The sequence below is a fragment of the Epinephelus moara genome, chromosome 24 (genome assembly GCF_006386435.1).
Source record: "Epinephelus moara isolate mb chromosome 24, YSFRI_EMoa_1.0, whole genome shotgun sequence".
Classification (NCBI taxonomy): domain Eukaryota; kingdom Metazoa; phylum Chordata; class Actinopteri; order Perciformes; family Serranidae; genus Epinephelus; species Epinephelus moara.
The window spans coordinates 20440105-20456362 of NC_065529.1; the positions used below are offsets into that span (position 1 = coordinate 20440105).

At 41.2% G+C, this 16258-nt stretch overlaps 2 protein-coding genes across 3 annotated transcripts in view; both read right to left on the reverse strand.

The window, feature by feature from the left end:
* Positions 1-259: 259 nt before the first annotated feature.
* Positions 260-8716, reverse strand: LOC126386617 (uncharacterized). 2 transcript variants are annotated; one of them, XM_050039045.1, is made up of 3 exons: positions 8292-8716; positions 5515-5756; positions 260-4294 (listed from the first exon to the last, which is right to left on the reverse strand). In XM_050039045.1, the coding sequence occupies exons 1-3, from the start codon at positions 8308-8310 to the stop codon at positions 2684-2686; spliced, it is 1872 nt and encodes a 623-aa protein (XP_049895002.1). In that variant the 5' UTR covers positions 8311-8716; the 3' UTR covers positions 260-2683. The 2 variants fall into 2 exon arrangements, with proteins under 2 accessions (XP_049895002.1, XP_049895003.1); XM_050039046.1 differs by lacking the exon at positions 8292-8716 and adding an exon at positions 7884-8212.
* Positions 8717-11637: 2921 nt separating this feature from the next.
* dlgap4b (discs, large (Drosophila) homolog-associated protein 4b) overlaps positions 11638-16258 on the reverse strand; it is a 31694-nt gene continuing 27073 nt past the window's right edge. The window contains exon 11 of the mRNA XM_050038879.1: positions 11638-15879. Coding sequence (XP_049894836.1) covers positions 15637-15879 — 243 coding nt within the window. The 3' untranslated portion in view covers positions 11638-15636. The remainder of the gene's footprint in view (positions 15880-16258) is intronic.

Sequence of the window (16258 nt, forward strand, 5' to 3'; positions counted from 1 at the left end):
TGACTTCTCATAGTAGGAAATACACAGGTGTTACTAATGACATTAACAATACCTCTCTAATATAAGTATATTAAGTAATATAAGTGTCCCAGTAAGTCATGACAGTGTGACAGTGACCCAGCATGCACAATACCAGGACACTACTGTGACATGTCACAATGTCTTCCATGTAAAAGGCTATTGTGTGAAAGAAATTGTTATAACGATACAATTTTGTTCTCCAAAGTAAACTTGAGCTTTTACAGGCAACAAAAACCAATATGAAAGAGCATGTAAGAAAAACTGAACTTTTATTTCTTTGAAATGTTTATACAAAACACACATTTAAAGTTTAAGGCATATATTGCACAGACTATTGAGAAGTTTTATATATAAAAAAGGGACATCATCCCTCAGTCGTAGGTTTAAGGCACAGCAGCCAGTCATACTGCCAACGGTCAGTCATGATTCACAACATGAACTTGAAAAACATTTTTGAATGCATTTGGCTGTAAGAAAACTACATAGTTTGAGATAAAGTTCATGCCAATACAAAAAACAAAACAAAAACAAAAACATGACCTTGAAAATATTTACACGCATCATCACATTGTCTGATCTGATTGGAGCATCATGTTGCATCTAAAAATCACATAGAAACCTTGCTATTAAAAAGAAAAAAACCCCCACATGCCTGCCTAATCTTTAGCCAGCCATTTCCAGTATCTAAACCGATAAAGGTGTTGTCACAGTGGCATGATGTAGTATGAACAATAAAATATTACTTTAATACTTAGTATTCTACATATGACCCAAGCCTGACATGATCTGTGTAAATTGAGGTATAAATGCACATCAGTCTAGTGAGTACCTGTAACAAAACAAAAAAAACCCAAACTCCTCTAGTGACGTCCACAGCGCATTACTGGCAGTGAGAAGGGACAAACAAAATAGAAGTGGAAAGAGTTGATATCAGCCGTGACGTTTTCGCAGGGTCTGTGCTCAGCAGTACTCTGACCTGACATCAGACAGACATTCTCCTTCTGTCCAACTCCTTGCACATGTAAATTGTAACCGTTATAACCAACCACAGCTCAAGACACTGGTGAACAAGACAGTATTGAAGATTTGATGCACAATCCTGCTAAAGTATTATTCACATCGGAACTCCTCCACATGACGCTACTGTTAATAGATGCCCTGATGGCATTCAGCCATATATCGTGGATTATGCTACGACAGTTTCATGGAAACTACAGCTTTATGAATGATTAGAAATCTCTAGAAACCATTTCTAAACACAGGTGGAAAGCACTGATGAGGAAAAACTTGGATTTTTATGCTGGGAAGGAAACCCCCCCGAGCAAATTCCAGCTATTTCAGTAAATGTGCTACATTTGCGTTGCCTACACACTACATGCATCAATTCATCTTTGCACTAGTAAGACATTCAGGTTTGAAATACACAGACCAAATCATAAGGCCCCAAATTGACAGGGAAATCTGAATAATTTTATCTCTACCAATGTTTAAAGTGAATTCCCACCACAGAAGATAAAAGGCGCCAAGTCTTGCAGCAAGTGTAACGTTTCAATCCAGGAGCTGTGAGAGCTTGATGTCATCAGATCGCCAAGCTGCTCACCTCTCAACTGAAATCGATTTCTGTAACAGATCCAATGTGACCCTCTCCCCTTCGTCCTATATCAATAGCCCTCCCCCCCCTCAACTACAATCCCTGAAAGTCGCACACAACTGATCATGGTCGCATAAAGTGACGGACATGACTGCCTCGCCTTTGGCTAAAACACAGAAAAGATGTTTCTATGGCAAACAAAGAAACACGTGGTACTTGAGCGCATGTGTTGAGTGGCAGAGAGGACAATTCATCAGGGCCAATGAATCCCCTTAGCTATAAAAAGACAGGAAGACAGGAAGGAGGGGCAGGATGGAGACAGACACATTGAGGCGAGTCATTCAGTCAGGCTCGCTGCAGTACAATCAATTCCCCTTCTGCTCAGCTCCGAGGGAAAAAGAGAGGGAAATATGCTAGAGAGAAAACCAGACCAAAATCTGCATTACTATGATGGTGTTGCTCTGTGTGGAGGATTAAAAAAAAAACCAAACACTCATGTCCTCCTTTTTTATCCTGGAGGGGAATGGATGATAGGCAGCCTAGCCAATGATATCAGTGTCTTTTGTACATTCAATAAAGTCCAGTACTGCTACTGAAGAGGCTAACTGCTGGTCCTGAAAATGATACCAAAGTACACTGTGTACAATTAAGGGATATTTCCTCCTCATCCATTATCTGTCACGTGGAAAGAGATTTGAAAAATCGGCATCAAAAACTTTGTACAATACATTTACTCTGCTCTGTCAGGAATGTTCCTTGTGAGAAATGACATCAAAGTGTTCTTACCAGCAGGTGTCTCCATCAAGAACAGCATATTTAAACGATAAAAAGTTGCTTTAAACAGCAAGTCTCTGTAACACCCCGTAATTGTTACTTCATTGTGTCCCAGATCTCGTTCCCTGTATTCTGCAGGCACAGGCATTGATGACAAAAAGGGGGCCTGGTGACGAAGATACATTCTCCTATATACAGTGTTGTCCAGCCAACAGGAGTGTTTGGCCTCTCTCCTCCGCAGAAATATATATATATATATATATATATATATTTAAAAAAGGTGCCAACTTCCAGCTCCTAGTTCACAGTTTCACTCACTGTGTGCAGGCTGTGCTGAGGGCCCCACACTGTGGTGATGGGGGTCTTTACAACTTGAAGAGAAGTGGGTTGCCTGGTATCAGCATGGACCATGCTCCAAACACTGGGCACCACTGCTGTGTTTCTCTGTGCACTACTATTTATACTGCTACTGCTGCTGCTGGTGGAGGAGGAAGGCTGAAGAGGAGCAGTGAGGTGGGAAGCAAGGCCCAGGAGAGGTGTAACTGTTGGCATAGAGGAGGATGTTGGGGCTGAAGTAGGGAGAGGAGTTGGAGTTTGGGCAGAGGCAAAGACTGGGTTGTGAACAGGGGCTGGAGACGACGCTGTGGTTAAAACTGGTGGTGATGGACATGGAACTGTGACTGGGATTATGGGGGATTTGTGGAACGGCAGGTAAAGAGGGACTCCTCTGGGGTCTGTGAAAGAGGCGATGGCTGGAGAACGAGCAGCTGGAACAAGCGCTACGGTGTGGGGTGACGCCTGGCTTGGAGCAGTGATGGAGGTGGGACTTGTGGCTGGGAGGACTTGTGATGGCAACGAGACTGGCCTTGTGGCTGCCACTGACGCACTCGTAGGACACACGGTGGGCAGTGGAGCTGGAACTGAGCTTGTGGCTGGAGCTGGGGTGAGGGCTGGAGCAGCAGCTGGTTTCTGGGAATTCGGCTGTCCTAAAACTGAGGCAGGCACTGGCACTATGGTTGGCAGATGGGCTGGGGTGAGCTGAGTCTGGTTTGGGCTGGAGGCTCTGGCAGTGTCCTTCTCCAAGGGACTCCAGATGACTTTATTCATCGGGAGAGGAGATAGCCTTGGGGCTGGGACCAAGACTGGAGCTTGGACTGGACCAGAGGCTGCTAAAGACAGAGGCACTGGAGCCTTTACTGAAGTTACAGCTGACGCAGGAACAGCCATAGCCTTCTCCATCAGACTCTGCACCCTGGAAGGATCCATGACTTGCTGGCTGTCCTCTGGAGGCGGTGTAGGTCCCATGTCACTACCGTAAGCACTGCACTGTGCCTCCACTGATTCAGTCTTTACAGCCTCTGTAGGTCTGTTCTGGCTTTCCTGGAGCCTCTTCTGATTCTCCTGCTCTGCTGCCCTCTGAAGAGCAGCGTCGACCAGGAGCCTCAAGTCGCTGAAGTCCTGGCTGGGGAACAGCTCGGGAGGAGTTGGGGGAGGCGTGTTGAAGAGACCACCGGTGGGGCTAGCTGCCATTGTTGTGCTGGTGAGACAAACCGTATTGACCCCCTGCTCCTCTGCTTCTCTCAGCAGACTTTGTGCATCGAGCTTCATCAGCGCCTGCACCGACCCTTCCTTACCAGGGTAGCCCGCTCCTGTCAGAATAGCCGTCGCTGTGCTCCCAAGGAGACTGAGGTCCAGTGTAGGGGCAGAGCGGATGACAGACGGGCGTTGTTGAGATGAGGAGGTGGAAGAGTTGCTTTCTGGAGAGCTGGCTCCGCCTCCATGAGACGAGTGGCCTTCACTTTTACTGCCAACCTTGCGGGAGATAGTAAACTTGGTGGGATCTTTGCCATCTTTGCGGAGCAGGTCAGGGAGGAGGCGGCGACGTGCATTGATGAACCAGTTACATATCTGGGAAAAGAGGAGGAAATTCTGATATAAACAGACCTGATCGCAGCTGCTCTCATGGATGTTTTACTTTGATAAAAGACAACCAGAAGTCAGTCAAAGAGATGCACTTTTACATTATTCTTTTGAGGGCCTGCACTGATATCATTGCAACACTTTGATTCATCTTTTACTCAACAGCTTCAGTCACCCTCAATTAGCCGGATCCATAACTCAACTCTTGCATCACATTCAAGATCTAAAAATGATCCGAGGCCTGTGATTTTAATAACTGCCTACACATTTTTCTTCATCTGTCTGCACGAGGCCTTACTTACCCCCTCTAGTGGTTCAGCCTCCCACACAAGGAAGAAAGAGTGGGACAGACAGAGATGAGAGCCCTCAGACAGCTGGCAATAATGAAGGTCTGAGCTCAAATATGCTGAGCCACAGAGAAGCCAGCCAAATGCATTCCACTGAACTGACTACATAACAAGGAACTCTGCTGCTGCTGCTGCCTCATGCTGGTCTTTAATGCCTTCTCTAATGCTGCCTCTCTGTTTGTGCGTGCCTACATGTTGAGAGGGAAAGAGGAAATGTCTACTACTGATGCAATGAAGTGAAAAGGGAAGGCTGGGAAAGTCTCAATCTCAAGCAGCAGTGTGGCGATACCATCTGATTGTTGTTTACTAGTTTGCTGTGTTGGTTGAAAAGCTGGTCGCAAGTGTTGGTAAAAAGTAGTATCAGTGTCGTGTAAAATCAAGAACTGATAGCACAAGAGTGAGAATCACGAAAAAGGTATGACTGTAGTTTAAACACCTTTCTTGTGTGCAGCAATAGACTTTATAGTGATAAATTGAGTCTGGTGTGCAGGTCACGAACAGCCTTTTGTGCAGTACAAATATTAGCAGTAGAAAATAATATTCAGTATCAAAGCTACCTTTATTGAATTGAAAGCACTGCTTCTGATGTAAAAATGTCAAAATGAATACACAAAAGCTTTAAAAAAAATTCAGATAAAACCTGTAAAAGCTTAGATTTATGTGTATACTCTATCAAAAACAAATAGAAAACGTGAAGACAAATGAAAATGTCAAAGTTGATCATCTCTACTTAAGAACAGGAAACAAATCCACCAGAATGCAGAAACAATGTGCTCCACAAGTGTCATTTCCTCTGTTAAGTACTGAGTGCTTCTGGGAAAACAAAAAAATGTATACACTGATTAAAAAGCCACTCCTCACCTGCAGCACAGAGAGGTTGGTCTGGCCCGACAGACTGAGTTTCTCCTGCTCAGACGGGTAGGCGTTGAAGCGGTGCTCGTACAGCCAGCTCCGCAGGATCTGCACCGCCTCCTTGGGCAGGTTGCCGCGGCGACGGCGCTTCCCAAAGAGCCCCCTTCCTGACAGGTCGAGCGGGGAGCCGTCATCACTGTCCGACACAGCCGAGGAGTGCTCCTGCTCCGGGCGATGCTCTTCTTCCAGAGCTGAGGAAAAAGGAGGTGTGCCGTCAGTCACGTTCAATCAGTGTGTCATTCAATCATCCTGTTTATATCAAATCTGCTAATCACCAGGTATACAGACGTAGTTCTTTGTGTTTATTTTATGTGTCTTTATTTTGCCTGTTATGAAGCATGAGAAAGGGAGAAGATCACATCTTGCATGAGCGGCCATACATTCACTCAGGCCTTTGCAGGGTTTGGTTTGATCTACTTTTATGCACAAAATGAAACCTAACTACTTCTTCACAATACCAGGAGCCAGTGAGCAGAGGCTGGGCCGAAAACTAAAGCAGTGGTTTGTACTGATTTGACACTAAGCAGTGAACAAGTGCACAAACCTCCTCAGTTACTTTCAACCTCATAATTTTACCCAATTTAAAGTGAGGTTTGCATAAGCTTCGCGGTCTGAACATATTTAAACAATGGCTTTGAGGTTTGAACTTTGTTGTGGGATTTTTTTTTGTGTCAGTCTATGGTTGGCCACTGGAGAGAATCTCCCCTCAAAATGGAGCATGCCTGATCCCAGGGGTGGGCCACAGAATGCAGTAAATGTCTTTCTCTGAGGCTGGGTGAAACCTGACCCCCGGGGGCAGCGCCTGTCTTCACAAAGAAGATTGTGTGCATATCAACATCACAGTAGCCACTGGCCCAGGAACCTATTGACCATGCAAAGGAGGCCGTTTTCACCTCATGCCACTTCGGCTCAAGACTGCTGGAGTAGTTGACAAATCTTTTGAATTCTGCATTCCTTGTCAATGAGGGAAGTCCTACACCAAGCAAGAAAATTGGGGGGAAAAAAAATAAAAACACACAAATGCAAATTCAATGCAGTTGCCCTGATTTCTGTAAATGAGCCTCGCTTTGCCCCTAAAATTATTGTTTTAGAGCAGGGCTGGGCATTGTTGATTATCGATTTCTACTGTGACCTAATGATAAATTTGTGTCATGATTCACCTATTGGACAAATTGTTCTTCTAAGTAATGATTCTTTGCAAACAAAGCTAAAACATTAAGTTTGTCGAGTGTGCTGTCTGATATAATACAGCCACAGAACATGATTAATTACACTAGAGCTGCAACAATTAATTGCTTAGTTGACAACTATTGAATTAGTCGCAAACTAATATGATAATCAATTGATCAGTTTGAGTGTTTTTTTAACTTAAGAAAGTAAAAATCCTCTGATTACAGCTTTTTGAATGTGAATATTGGCGGTTTTCTTTACTCTTCTATGACATTAAAGTAAAAATCTTTGGGTTTTGGAGAAAACAAGACATTTGAGGATGTCATTTTGGGCTTATATCAACATTTTTCGCCATTTTCTGACATTTTATAGTCCAATTAATTGTTAAAACACTCAACAGATTAATCAACAAAGATAATAGTCATTAGTTGCAGTCCTACATTAGATTGAACATCACTTTTTTTCCAATTCGATTTTGCTTACATTTGCCAGAAACATTCCTATTCAATCATACCATCCATCTCTGTGTTAAAACTCTTGAGACTGCAGTAAAATGTTAACAATTTCTGCATCAAATCAAGTCTAATATGGTCTAACTGAGTCTAAAAATACTAAAGTGTGTAAAACCAGTATCCCATTAATAAGCCACACTCATGGTTGACAGACATCCCTGGCTATCCTTACTGAGAGAAAGGATGTGGCCCACAACAAAGTTACACCCCCCCCCCCCCCCNCCCACAACAAAGTTGCACCCCCCCCCCCCGCTCCACAGGATCATTGGAAAGACATTTAAAGATTTATCAGACTATTTACACCCATTCAATGTGGGATTCATTTGATCAAACAGCCAGGACAGATTTCAGACAGATGCAAGCTTAGTACATTATGTCACATCAGCACGAGCTACGTGAAACATGTCACAGACAGGCAAACTGACCAACTTTTTGTTTACTAAAGGTCTACTAACAATGTGGTAAATCTGTGCGAAGGAAAAGTGGTGTTCACATTTAGAATATGTTTTAAAAATGAGGTGAAATGGTGGTAAAAGTTAGTTTGTAGACTCGACAGTGGAGTAAACTTCACAACATAGTCAGTCTCCAGTTGAGAATTTGAATCTGACCGTTAGAAACGCCACCAACGCTACTCACCGAACATCAACTTCACAGAGCAGCTCGCTTTGTCAAAGTGATAACGTCATACTCGGTGAAATGATGTCCTCGACAAAGCCTCTCGAATAAAGCTAAATGTTACCTTCAACCGACACAAACCGAGGAGCTACTCTGTAAATTAGCCATCTGGACCCGCACAAAGGAGGCAGGCAGGAAAGCACAGCCTCCCGCATGTCACGCCGCCAGATGGACACCATGCCTGCCTCCAGAGATAACTAGCTGGCTAGCTGTCCCTCCAAATTTGAGCACAAACACACGCTGCATTTGCTCGCGACAAAAAGCCCGCATACCAGGCTAAAACCAACAGCGAAGACACAGCGGGCTCACAGGCAGACACTTATAAACGTGCACGGCCGTGATAAAGAACACGACACGAGTGCTGCTCACCTCGTTTGAATGCTTTCATTCTTTGTTGATGGCTTGCTTGAAAACACGCAGCTGTCCAAGTTGCTTGCTGTACAAAGCGTGCCCGCGAGCCAAGCGATGGTTGACACAACGGCACTTTCTTCCAAGAAGCTGAAGGTGTTGCGCTTTTTTCACCGACTTAAATGCCTCGCTTTTGGGGTTCTGCCGCACGGAAAGGTTTCACCGGAGACTCCGTTTCCATCGCACTCCTCGCTTTCTGCCAAGATAAATGTTTTCTGTTTTGTGTCGCTTGTTCCTTTTTACCTGCACGCAGCAGCGCCAGCTCTTTGCCAATCTTGACAGTCGGAGCTGAGATGATCCCGCCTCATCGACAGCTGTCAGCCAATCACGAGCCTGCACTGCGCCTCCTGGGCCGCTGTCAGCCAATCAGGGCGCTCCGCCAGGCAGCAGACGGGCTCCGTGTAATTGTGACTGACGGGAGAACCATTTCATTCAAAGTACAGCGCAGTCATTGAAACAATGTTATTTTCTCGACGCGGTTGAAATCCCACATCGACATCGACACACGCCAGAGTATAAATAGCACCGCAGTCATCTTCACAACCATTGTCGTCGTTTTCATCCATGTGTGCGTGACACAGATACACACTGTGGAGAGGCTTTACGTAACGCTGTGCAAAATGTTCTTGTTACATAAATCATAAGCGTCGAAAGCGTCCGCTGGTGTGCGCATTTCACTACTTCACAGCACAATTAACCGAGTTACTTCGACTCACACCGCCTGCAGTCACGTCTGATGTGATATTCAGACATCAGATCTACAGTTGGTTTGGCTCCAGGCGTGTGGGGCTAATACGTGCTGCTGCAGAGGTGTTGTGATGCTTTGATTCCTCAGAGTCTCAGGGAGACACCTCGGGCCGCATGAGCTGCAGAGATCAGATTTTAAAAATTAAGTTACTGCAAATTAGCATCAAACAAAAGTAGCGATCTGCCTGTTGTACCCAAATCTTAATTATGTGTCCAGATTTGTGTCACAGTGTGCTCTGGGGCTGGAGAGGGGAGGGCAAAGCAAGAGGAAAAATGTGCATGTGATTGACACAGATTTGAAGTTATTCACATCCAAATTTAGCAGGTTTTGAAAAGCAAAATGCAGGATCAGAAACATCTCGTTAAAAGTGAGCAAACATCCTCAAAACAGTAATCAAATACAGCCATGGTGAACTTTTTGAGAAAGTATCGTGTGCGTTTTATTGAATGTTACGTCTCTCCATTATACATTTGAACAACCTTGAAATAGTATAAATAGATCTACAGCATTGTAAAAGATGGAGTTTCTCAGTCTGGTCTATTTACAGAAGACAACTTTAAGAAGCACAGGGGGGGAGAAATGCAAGATTATTAGTTTAATTTTAATATCAAAGAACCCTTTTACTCAGTATTGCACATGTACTTTAAATGTTACCAGAGTATAGTGACAAGAATCTAGGTAAATCTCATTTTTTAGGAACAACACACACCCTCTCACTCACTGACTTTGTCTCAAACAATACAAGCCTTTTATACGAAACCCCCACAGCCCCTGACATACACACAGCCTATAGAGTATTACACTGAACACATCCTAGTCTTTAAAATATGTGCTTGCTTCATAAAATATTTGTTCTAGTATTTTTACAGACACTTTTTGCTATATCATATCTCTTGTGGAAACAACTCAGCCCCTCACCCCTTCCCCAATTTGATGCCAGACTCAGGGGAACAAAGCACAGATGCTAATGAGCTTGTTTTTTCTTTTCTTTCCAAGCAGGCCTTTGGACTACTGTATGGGAGTGGATTCACTGGTGTCACAGCTAAGGTATGCTTCATCCTAGGATTAAACTGTCTGTCTTATGGAAGCCTATTTCAACCTGTGTGATGAAAAAAAGATCACTTAAGTCATTATGAGAAACTTTCTCAAAATAATGAGTAACTTATAATTACTCAGTACTGTTTCTCATTATTACAAGATATTGAGTCAATATTTCCAGTTACTACTCCATTATTTTGAGATAGCAACTCATGATTTTGAGAGTTATGTTATTTTCAGATACTAAGTCATTACTTAAAAATACTAAGTTACTAGTATGAGATAATAAGTCATTACTTTGAGACAAGTAATTAATTTTGAAAAAGTTTCTCATGAATTTGAGTTACTAACTTGTGATTTTGAGAAAGTCTGTCGTTATTTTGACATACTCAGTTTTTATTTTGAGAAATCTCCTAATTTTTGAGATACAAAGATACATTTGAGATACATTTTAAGATTTTTGAAGATATTAAGTCATTTATTTGAGATAAGCAAGTAAGTATGAGAAAGTTTCTCATTGTTTTGAGTTACTAACTCATTATTTTGAGAAAGTAACTCATTTCTTTGAGATACAAATTTGTGATTATGAGAATGTTTCTACTTATTTTGAGTTACTAACTAAAGTTTCTAGTTATTATTACTAGTTATTTTGAGATACCAAGTCATTATTTTGGGAGTAGTTATTTTGAGATACTAAGTCATTATTTTGTGAAAGTTTCTAGTTATTTTGAGATACTAAGTCATTATTTTGTGAAAGTTTCTAGTTATTTTGAGACACCAAGTCATTATTTTGTGAAAATTTCTAGTTATTTTGAGTTGCTAACTCTTTATTTTGATAAAGTTTCTAGTTATTTTGAGATACTAAGTCATTATTTTGTGAAAGTTTCTAGTTATTTTGAGATACCAAGTCATTATTTTGTGAAAATTTCTAGTTATTTTGAGATACTAAGTCATTATTTTGTGAAAGTTTCTAGTTTTTTTGAGTCACTAAGTCATTATTTTGTGAAAGTTTCTAGTTATTTTGAGTCACTAAGTCATTATTTTGTGAAAATTTCTAGTTATTTTGAGTCACTAAGTCATTATTTTGTGAAAGTTTCTAGTTATTTTGAGTCACAAAGTCATTATTTTGTGATAGATTCTAGTTATTTTGAGTCACTAAGTCATTATTTTGTGAAAGTTTCTAGTTATTTTGAGTTTCTAACTCTTTATTTTGAGAAAGTTTCCAGTTATTTTGAGATACTAAGTCATTATTTTGTGAAAATTTCTAGTTATTTTGAGTCACAAAGTCATTATTTTGTGATAGATTCTAGTTATTTTGAGATACCAAGTCATTATTTTGTGAAAGTTACTAGTTATTTTGAGATACCAAGTCATTATTTTGTGAAAATTTCTAGTTATTTTGAGTTGCTAACTCTTTATTTTGAGAAAGTTTCTAGTTATTTTGAGTCACTAAGTCATTATTTTGTGATAGATTCTAGTTATTTTGAGTCACAAAGTCATTATTTTGTGATAGATTTCTAGTTATTTTGAGTCACAAAGTCATTATTTTGTGATAGATTCTAGTTATTTTGAGATACTATGTCATTATTTTGTGAAAATTTCTAGTTATTTTGAGTCACAGTCATTATTTTGTGATAGATTCTAGTTATTTTGAGATACTAAGTCATTATTTTGTGAAAGTTTCTAGTTATTTTGAGTCACTAAGTCATTATTTTGAGAAAGTTTCCCATTGTTTTGAGGTACTAATTCTTGATTTTGAGTTTCTGGTTATATAGTCATTATTTTGAGAAAATTAGCTTTTTCTTAAAGAGAGAAATGAAGTCTTTTTTAGGATAAGTAACTCATTTTGAGAGTTTTTCATTATTTTGAGATACTAACCCAGATGAACCCAGAGTTTCTCATTGTTTCGAGATATTAGGTCATTATTCTGAGAAAGTTTCTAATTATGAAGACTTATGGGGTCTTTTTTTCATCACACTGGCATATATGTGCTTCCATGTAGTATATTCTCTTGTAGCCTCTACTGATCATACTTTTTTTCTCAGCCCTGGAATGCAGAGAAATGCATAAAACAATCTGAAAGGGTAGCTACACTTTATATAATGTGTGATGTCAATCCTTTTTTAGAGGTAAAAAGTAAAAAGGTACATAGATATCAAAGAAGATATGGTACAATTTGGATCATAGCCACCCTGTAAATAATTAATTGTATTTCCTCTTGCTTAACATTTAAACTTTTTTCCTTGCATTCATGGATGATAATATTCTACCAACTGCACTGTTGTGATTGAAGGAGGCACAGTACAAGCATTGAGAATCCACTTTACTTCTCAAAGTGAAGCTTTACCAAAACAGACCGCTGCTTAAGCAAATGCTGATACTATGACAGTTTTGACTTTAAAAGGCCAGATCCATCAAACCTATATGGGGGACCATTATCACCCTCAAATCAATGGCTTTACAGCAACAAAACCCCCCACAGTGCAGCTGTTTGGATCATGGATAACTCTACCCAGGAAATAGACCTAGGTGTGTCCCAGTGATATCTGTGTGTATTGGAGGGAAGCCTTGTTTAAATGTATGAGGTGAGCTCTCTTTTCTCTCTTTAAGTCTGTCACTGACATATCTTGGCATTTTACTCATCCAAGTTTTAGCGGGCTGGAAAAACATCACTTTTTCAGTTTGTGTTGGTGAGATCATAGAGCAACTTTCTCTGTGTTCCTGCCCTCCTTCCCTCAGCGTATGCGAGATGCCACATTGTATTTGATCTGCGTTCAAGTGAGGCAGGCCTGCGGTTTTGTGTGAGGAATGGTGACAGCAGGGTTGGGGCCTGAAAATGTGGCAAATGGGGAAAAAAAGGAAAATGATACGTTATGAAATTGTTTTAAATGTTAAAAATATTCTGGCAATAGTTGCATATGGGAAAGATTTAAATCTAGTTGGTGCAATATATTGCCTTCAACCTACGTTGTTGACACAAAAATTATCCTTGAGACTTATTAAGATTGAATATTCTAATAATATCCATGACATAAATCATTCACAATGTGTTAATCACAATCTGTCTGAACACCGAGACATCACTAGCTCACTTCAGAAAAACAACTTGTCAGACACACAACTTTTTCCTGGCAGTCAAAAATCAAATCAAGCCAACGACGGCGTTCAAGTCACATAAAAGGCCTTCAGGTGCTAACGATGCTATCCACCCCACTAAAATGGAGGGGGGCATTGACAGCAACCAGGGAACAGACTATTGACACCCCTGAGCCATTTTCCTTGCTGAGTGTCACCCCCAGCCGGCAAACACAACAGACAAACAAAGACCCGCCATCAGGAGAAAGCTCTTGCCGAGATAGAGAGAGAATAGTGGTCATCGGGCTTTTCCAATTCAAAGCCTCAGGCTGCATTTTTGGGTCACAGTGGGTGAGGAAGAGGCATTGCAGCAGCCGAAGCGATGCAGTCTCAATGGTTTAACATAACTAATTAGGGAGGGGAAGTTAGGTTTGCTTACCATTTGGGGGAAGAAACCAAATGTGAGTGGAAGACAGGCAAACAACTGCGGTTGAATGTAAGGCATGTCGGGATTGACTTTATGGTTGGATGTGTACTTTCTGAGAGAAATCCTGACTCACAAACCCAAGAGGCCTCTTTGTTTTGGGAACTGGCTTCAAATGAGACAGAGGAGTCTGTAAATATGTGTAATCCACACAATGTGTCCCCGTAATGCAAAAAAGGGCAGGGCTGCATGTTGTCTTATAGAGAGAATGCCTTTTCATTGTATGCATACTACACTGTACTGCATCTTGGATTGAAAATTAACCACTGTTGCCCTCTAGAGGTCAGAAATGAAAGTTTGCGGGCATGTGCATATGAAAATAACAACCCTGTAATACATGTGCTGTGGCTACACTCCACTCTATTTTTACAGTAAGCACTGTTACTGTCGAGCTCCCTGCTGCTGACATTTAAATACGTCAGATGAATTAGAGACGGTGAATTCATCTTTGGCTTATGCAGTCTTCCTTAAAGAAAAAAAGCAAGCAGCATTTAATAAATGATGAAAACACAAAGACTAATGTATGCAATGCTTTAATTAAATATTTTTTCTTTGAATAAAAAAGTGCAGGTACTTTGGATGATGTTCAATGAGGGGAAACAAAAATGGTAACAAAGAACTAAGATTGATTTTTGTTGAGTGATGGGAGGCAAAATAAATCATGAATGCTTTTGGAAACATAGTATAAAAAAATAACAGCAAGACACGTGTCCTAACGTGTGTCCCCACCAAAAATACCTCTGCTGCATTACTTCAGTAAAAGCCCTAGATTCATTTGAGATGTGCGAGTTGAGTGCTAAGTGAGGTTAATAAAAGCACTTAAAGAAGCATTAAACAAACAGATGGGACAAAAAAATACCTTGACTGAAATATTGACGCGTCTGCGTTTACAGCACAAACATGAAAACCAACCAACGTTAATGGGACAGAGAGAAGCAGAAGAGATTTCTTTTTTAAAGTTGAAGACATTTTCCTTACAAAGAAAACAATAGTGAGTAATAGTGGCCGCTGACATTCTGACTGAAATAGAGATCCTCATGCTCGGTCGTCATCGGTATCGGGATGTGCTTTCATTAAAAATCATTAAGAAACTAAACTTTACAGATTCTCACCAGTGTTTAAAATCTTTGACACAAGAACATTTTGAAGGACACACACAAGAGTTAATTGTTAGGAACTATATAAACACCCCTTCAAATCTGACTCTCAAGTTTCAGCATACCAAAAATATTCAGAATAACCAGATCTAAATGGATTTTTATACAAAACAAAGGATGAGTAAAGTAAACAAATAAATACAAGGAAGACATACATAGGTGTGAGTTTGTGGTGTGTGAGTGCAGTGGATGTAGTGTGCGCAGTGTTATGTGTGTGAGTGTGTGATGGCCACAAGGCGGTGTTGTGCAAAGCTACAAGATGGCCAATGATCTGGGAAGAGAGGAGGACGATGGGAGACAGAAGAGAGAGTTTGCCTTCTGTCCACTTAATAGATCTTATAGCCAAGATAGAGGAACGTTTAAAACAGTCTTCATATAGATTCTTTAGGATATAATCGTCATAATAACAATACCTTCATTAACAATTTTATGATATCAAGAGTAGTAACAAGAAAGGACAAAGTTCATCAGCTGAGGTTTTCAATGGCAGCCTCAAGTGAGGAGTCTCCTGCTTCAAAGTCTGTCAAGTCCACCAAAGTTCCATTTCTCTGCTTCTGTTGTGTTAAATAAGTGTTTGATGCCACCAGGACCAGCCTATAACTGTATGTGTGTGTCAAAAATGCCCAAATCCACACCCACCCCTATCTCTGAGAATTTCATCTCTCCTCCCCCCACCTCCATCCAGCTGTACTCAGAGTAGCTCATTTGCATTGCAAAAGTTTTCCTCTCCTTTTTCCAGGTATTTCAGTGATACTTATCTGTCCTTTGATCCGACCCCTATTTCCTTCCCTCTCACTGTCTCTCTCAGAGACGAGTCTGGGCCTCGGGGACATAGATTTCGATGCTGTCCGCGCTCTCTGTGGCGGAGTTCTGGCGAAACGAGGCGGCCTTTTTAGCAGCCAGTAGACGCTTGCGAGCCTCATGTCTCTGCTTCTCTGCTGAAGCCGAAGAAGAGGTGGATGAGGAGTCTGCGCTCTTCTCGCGGCCCAGCGATGGTCGTCCCTTACCGGGCTTCTTTGACGCTGGAGTGGTCTCCTTCTCCTCGTCCTGTGGTGTGGAAGCGATGAAAAGTGACAGAGAGAGGTGGGGAGTGGGAGAGAGCAAGGTGCGAAAGGAGAGAAGACAGATACAAGACAGTGAGAGGATGTAACATGGAAGCCGTCTTCAGGAGGTTCTATTAGTCTAGGCAGGTTTGGCAGACAGGACTTTGACAGAGACATTATGACAGTGCTGATTGTTTTCATTAAAGCTTAAAATAACATTCAGAGCTTTCAGGTGATAGACAGAAAAACATTGACAGAAAGACATCTGGTAGAAAACAGACAAACATTGAGAAAAAACAGTCATTTATATGACAATTTTTGAAGACATGAAATGGTAACATGAATTGATGGCCACATAGGATCAAACTTAAAGCACGATAAAG

Excerpts from the sequence above, each read along its gene's own strand:
- LOC126386617 (XM_050039045.1), bottom strand. Across the intron at positions 4,295-5,514 it reads CCAACCTCTCTGTGCTGCAG|ATATGTAACTGGTTCATCAA; the intron begins GTGAGGAGTGGC and ends CTCTTTTCCCAG.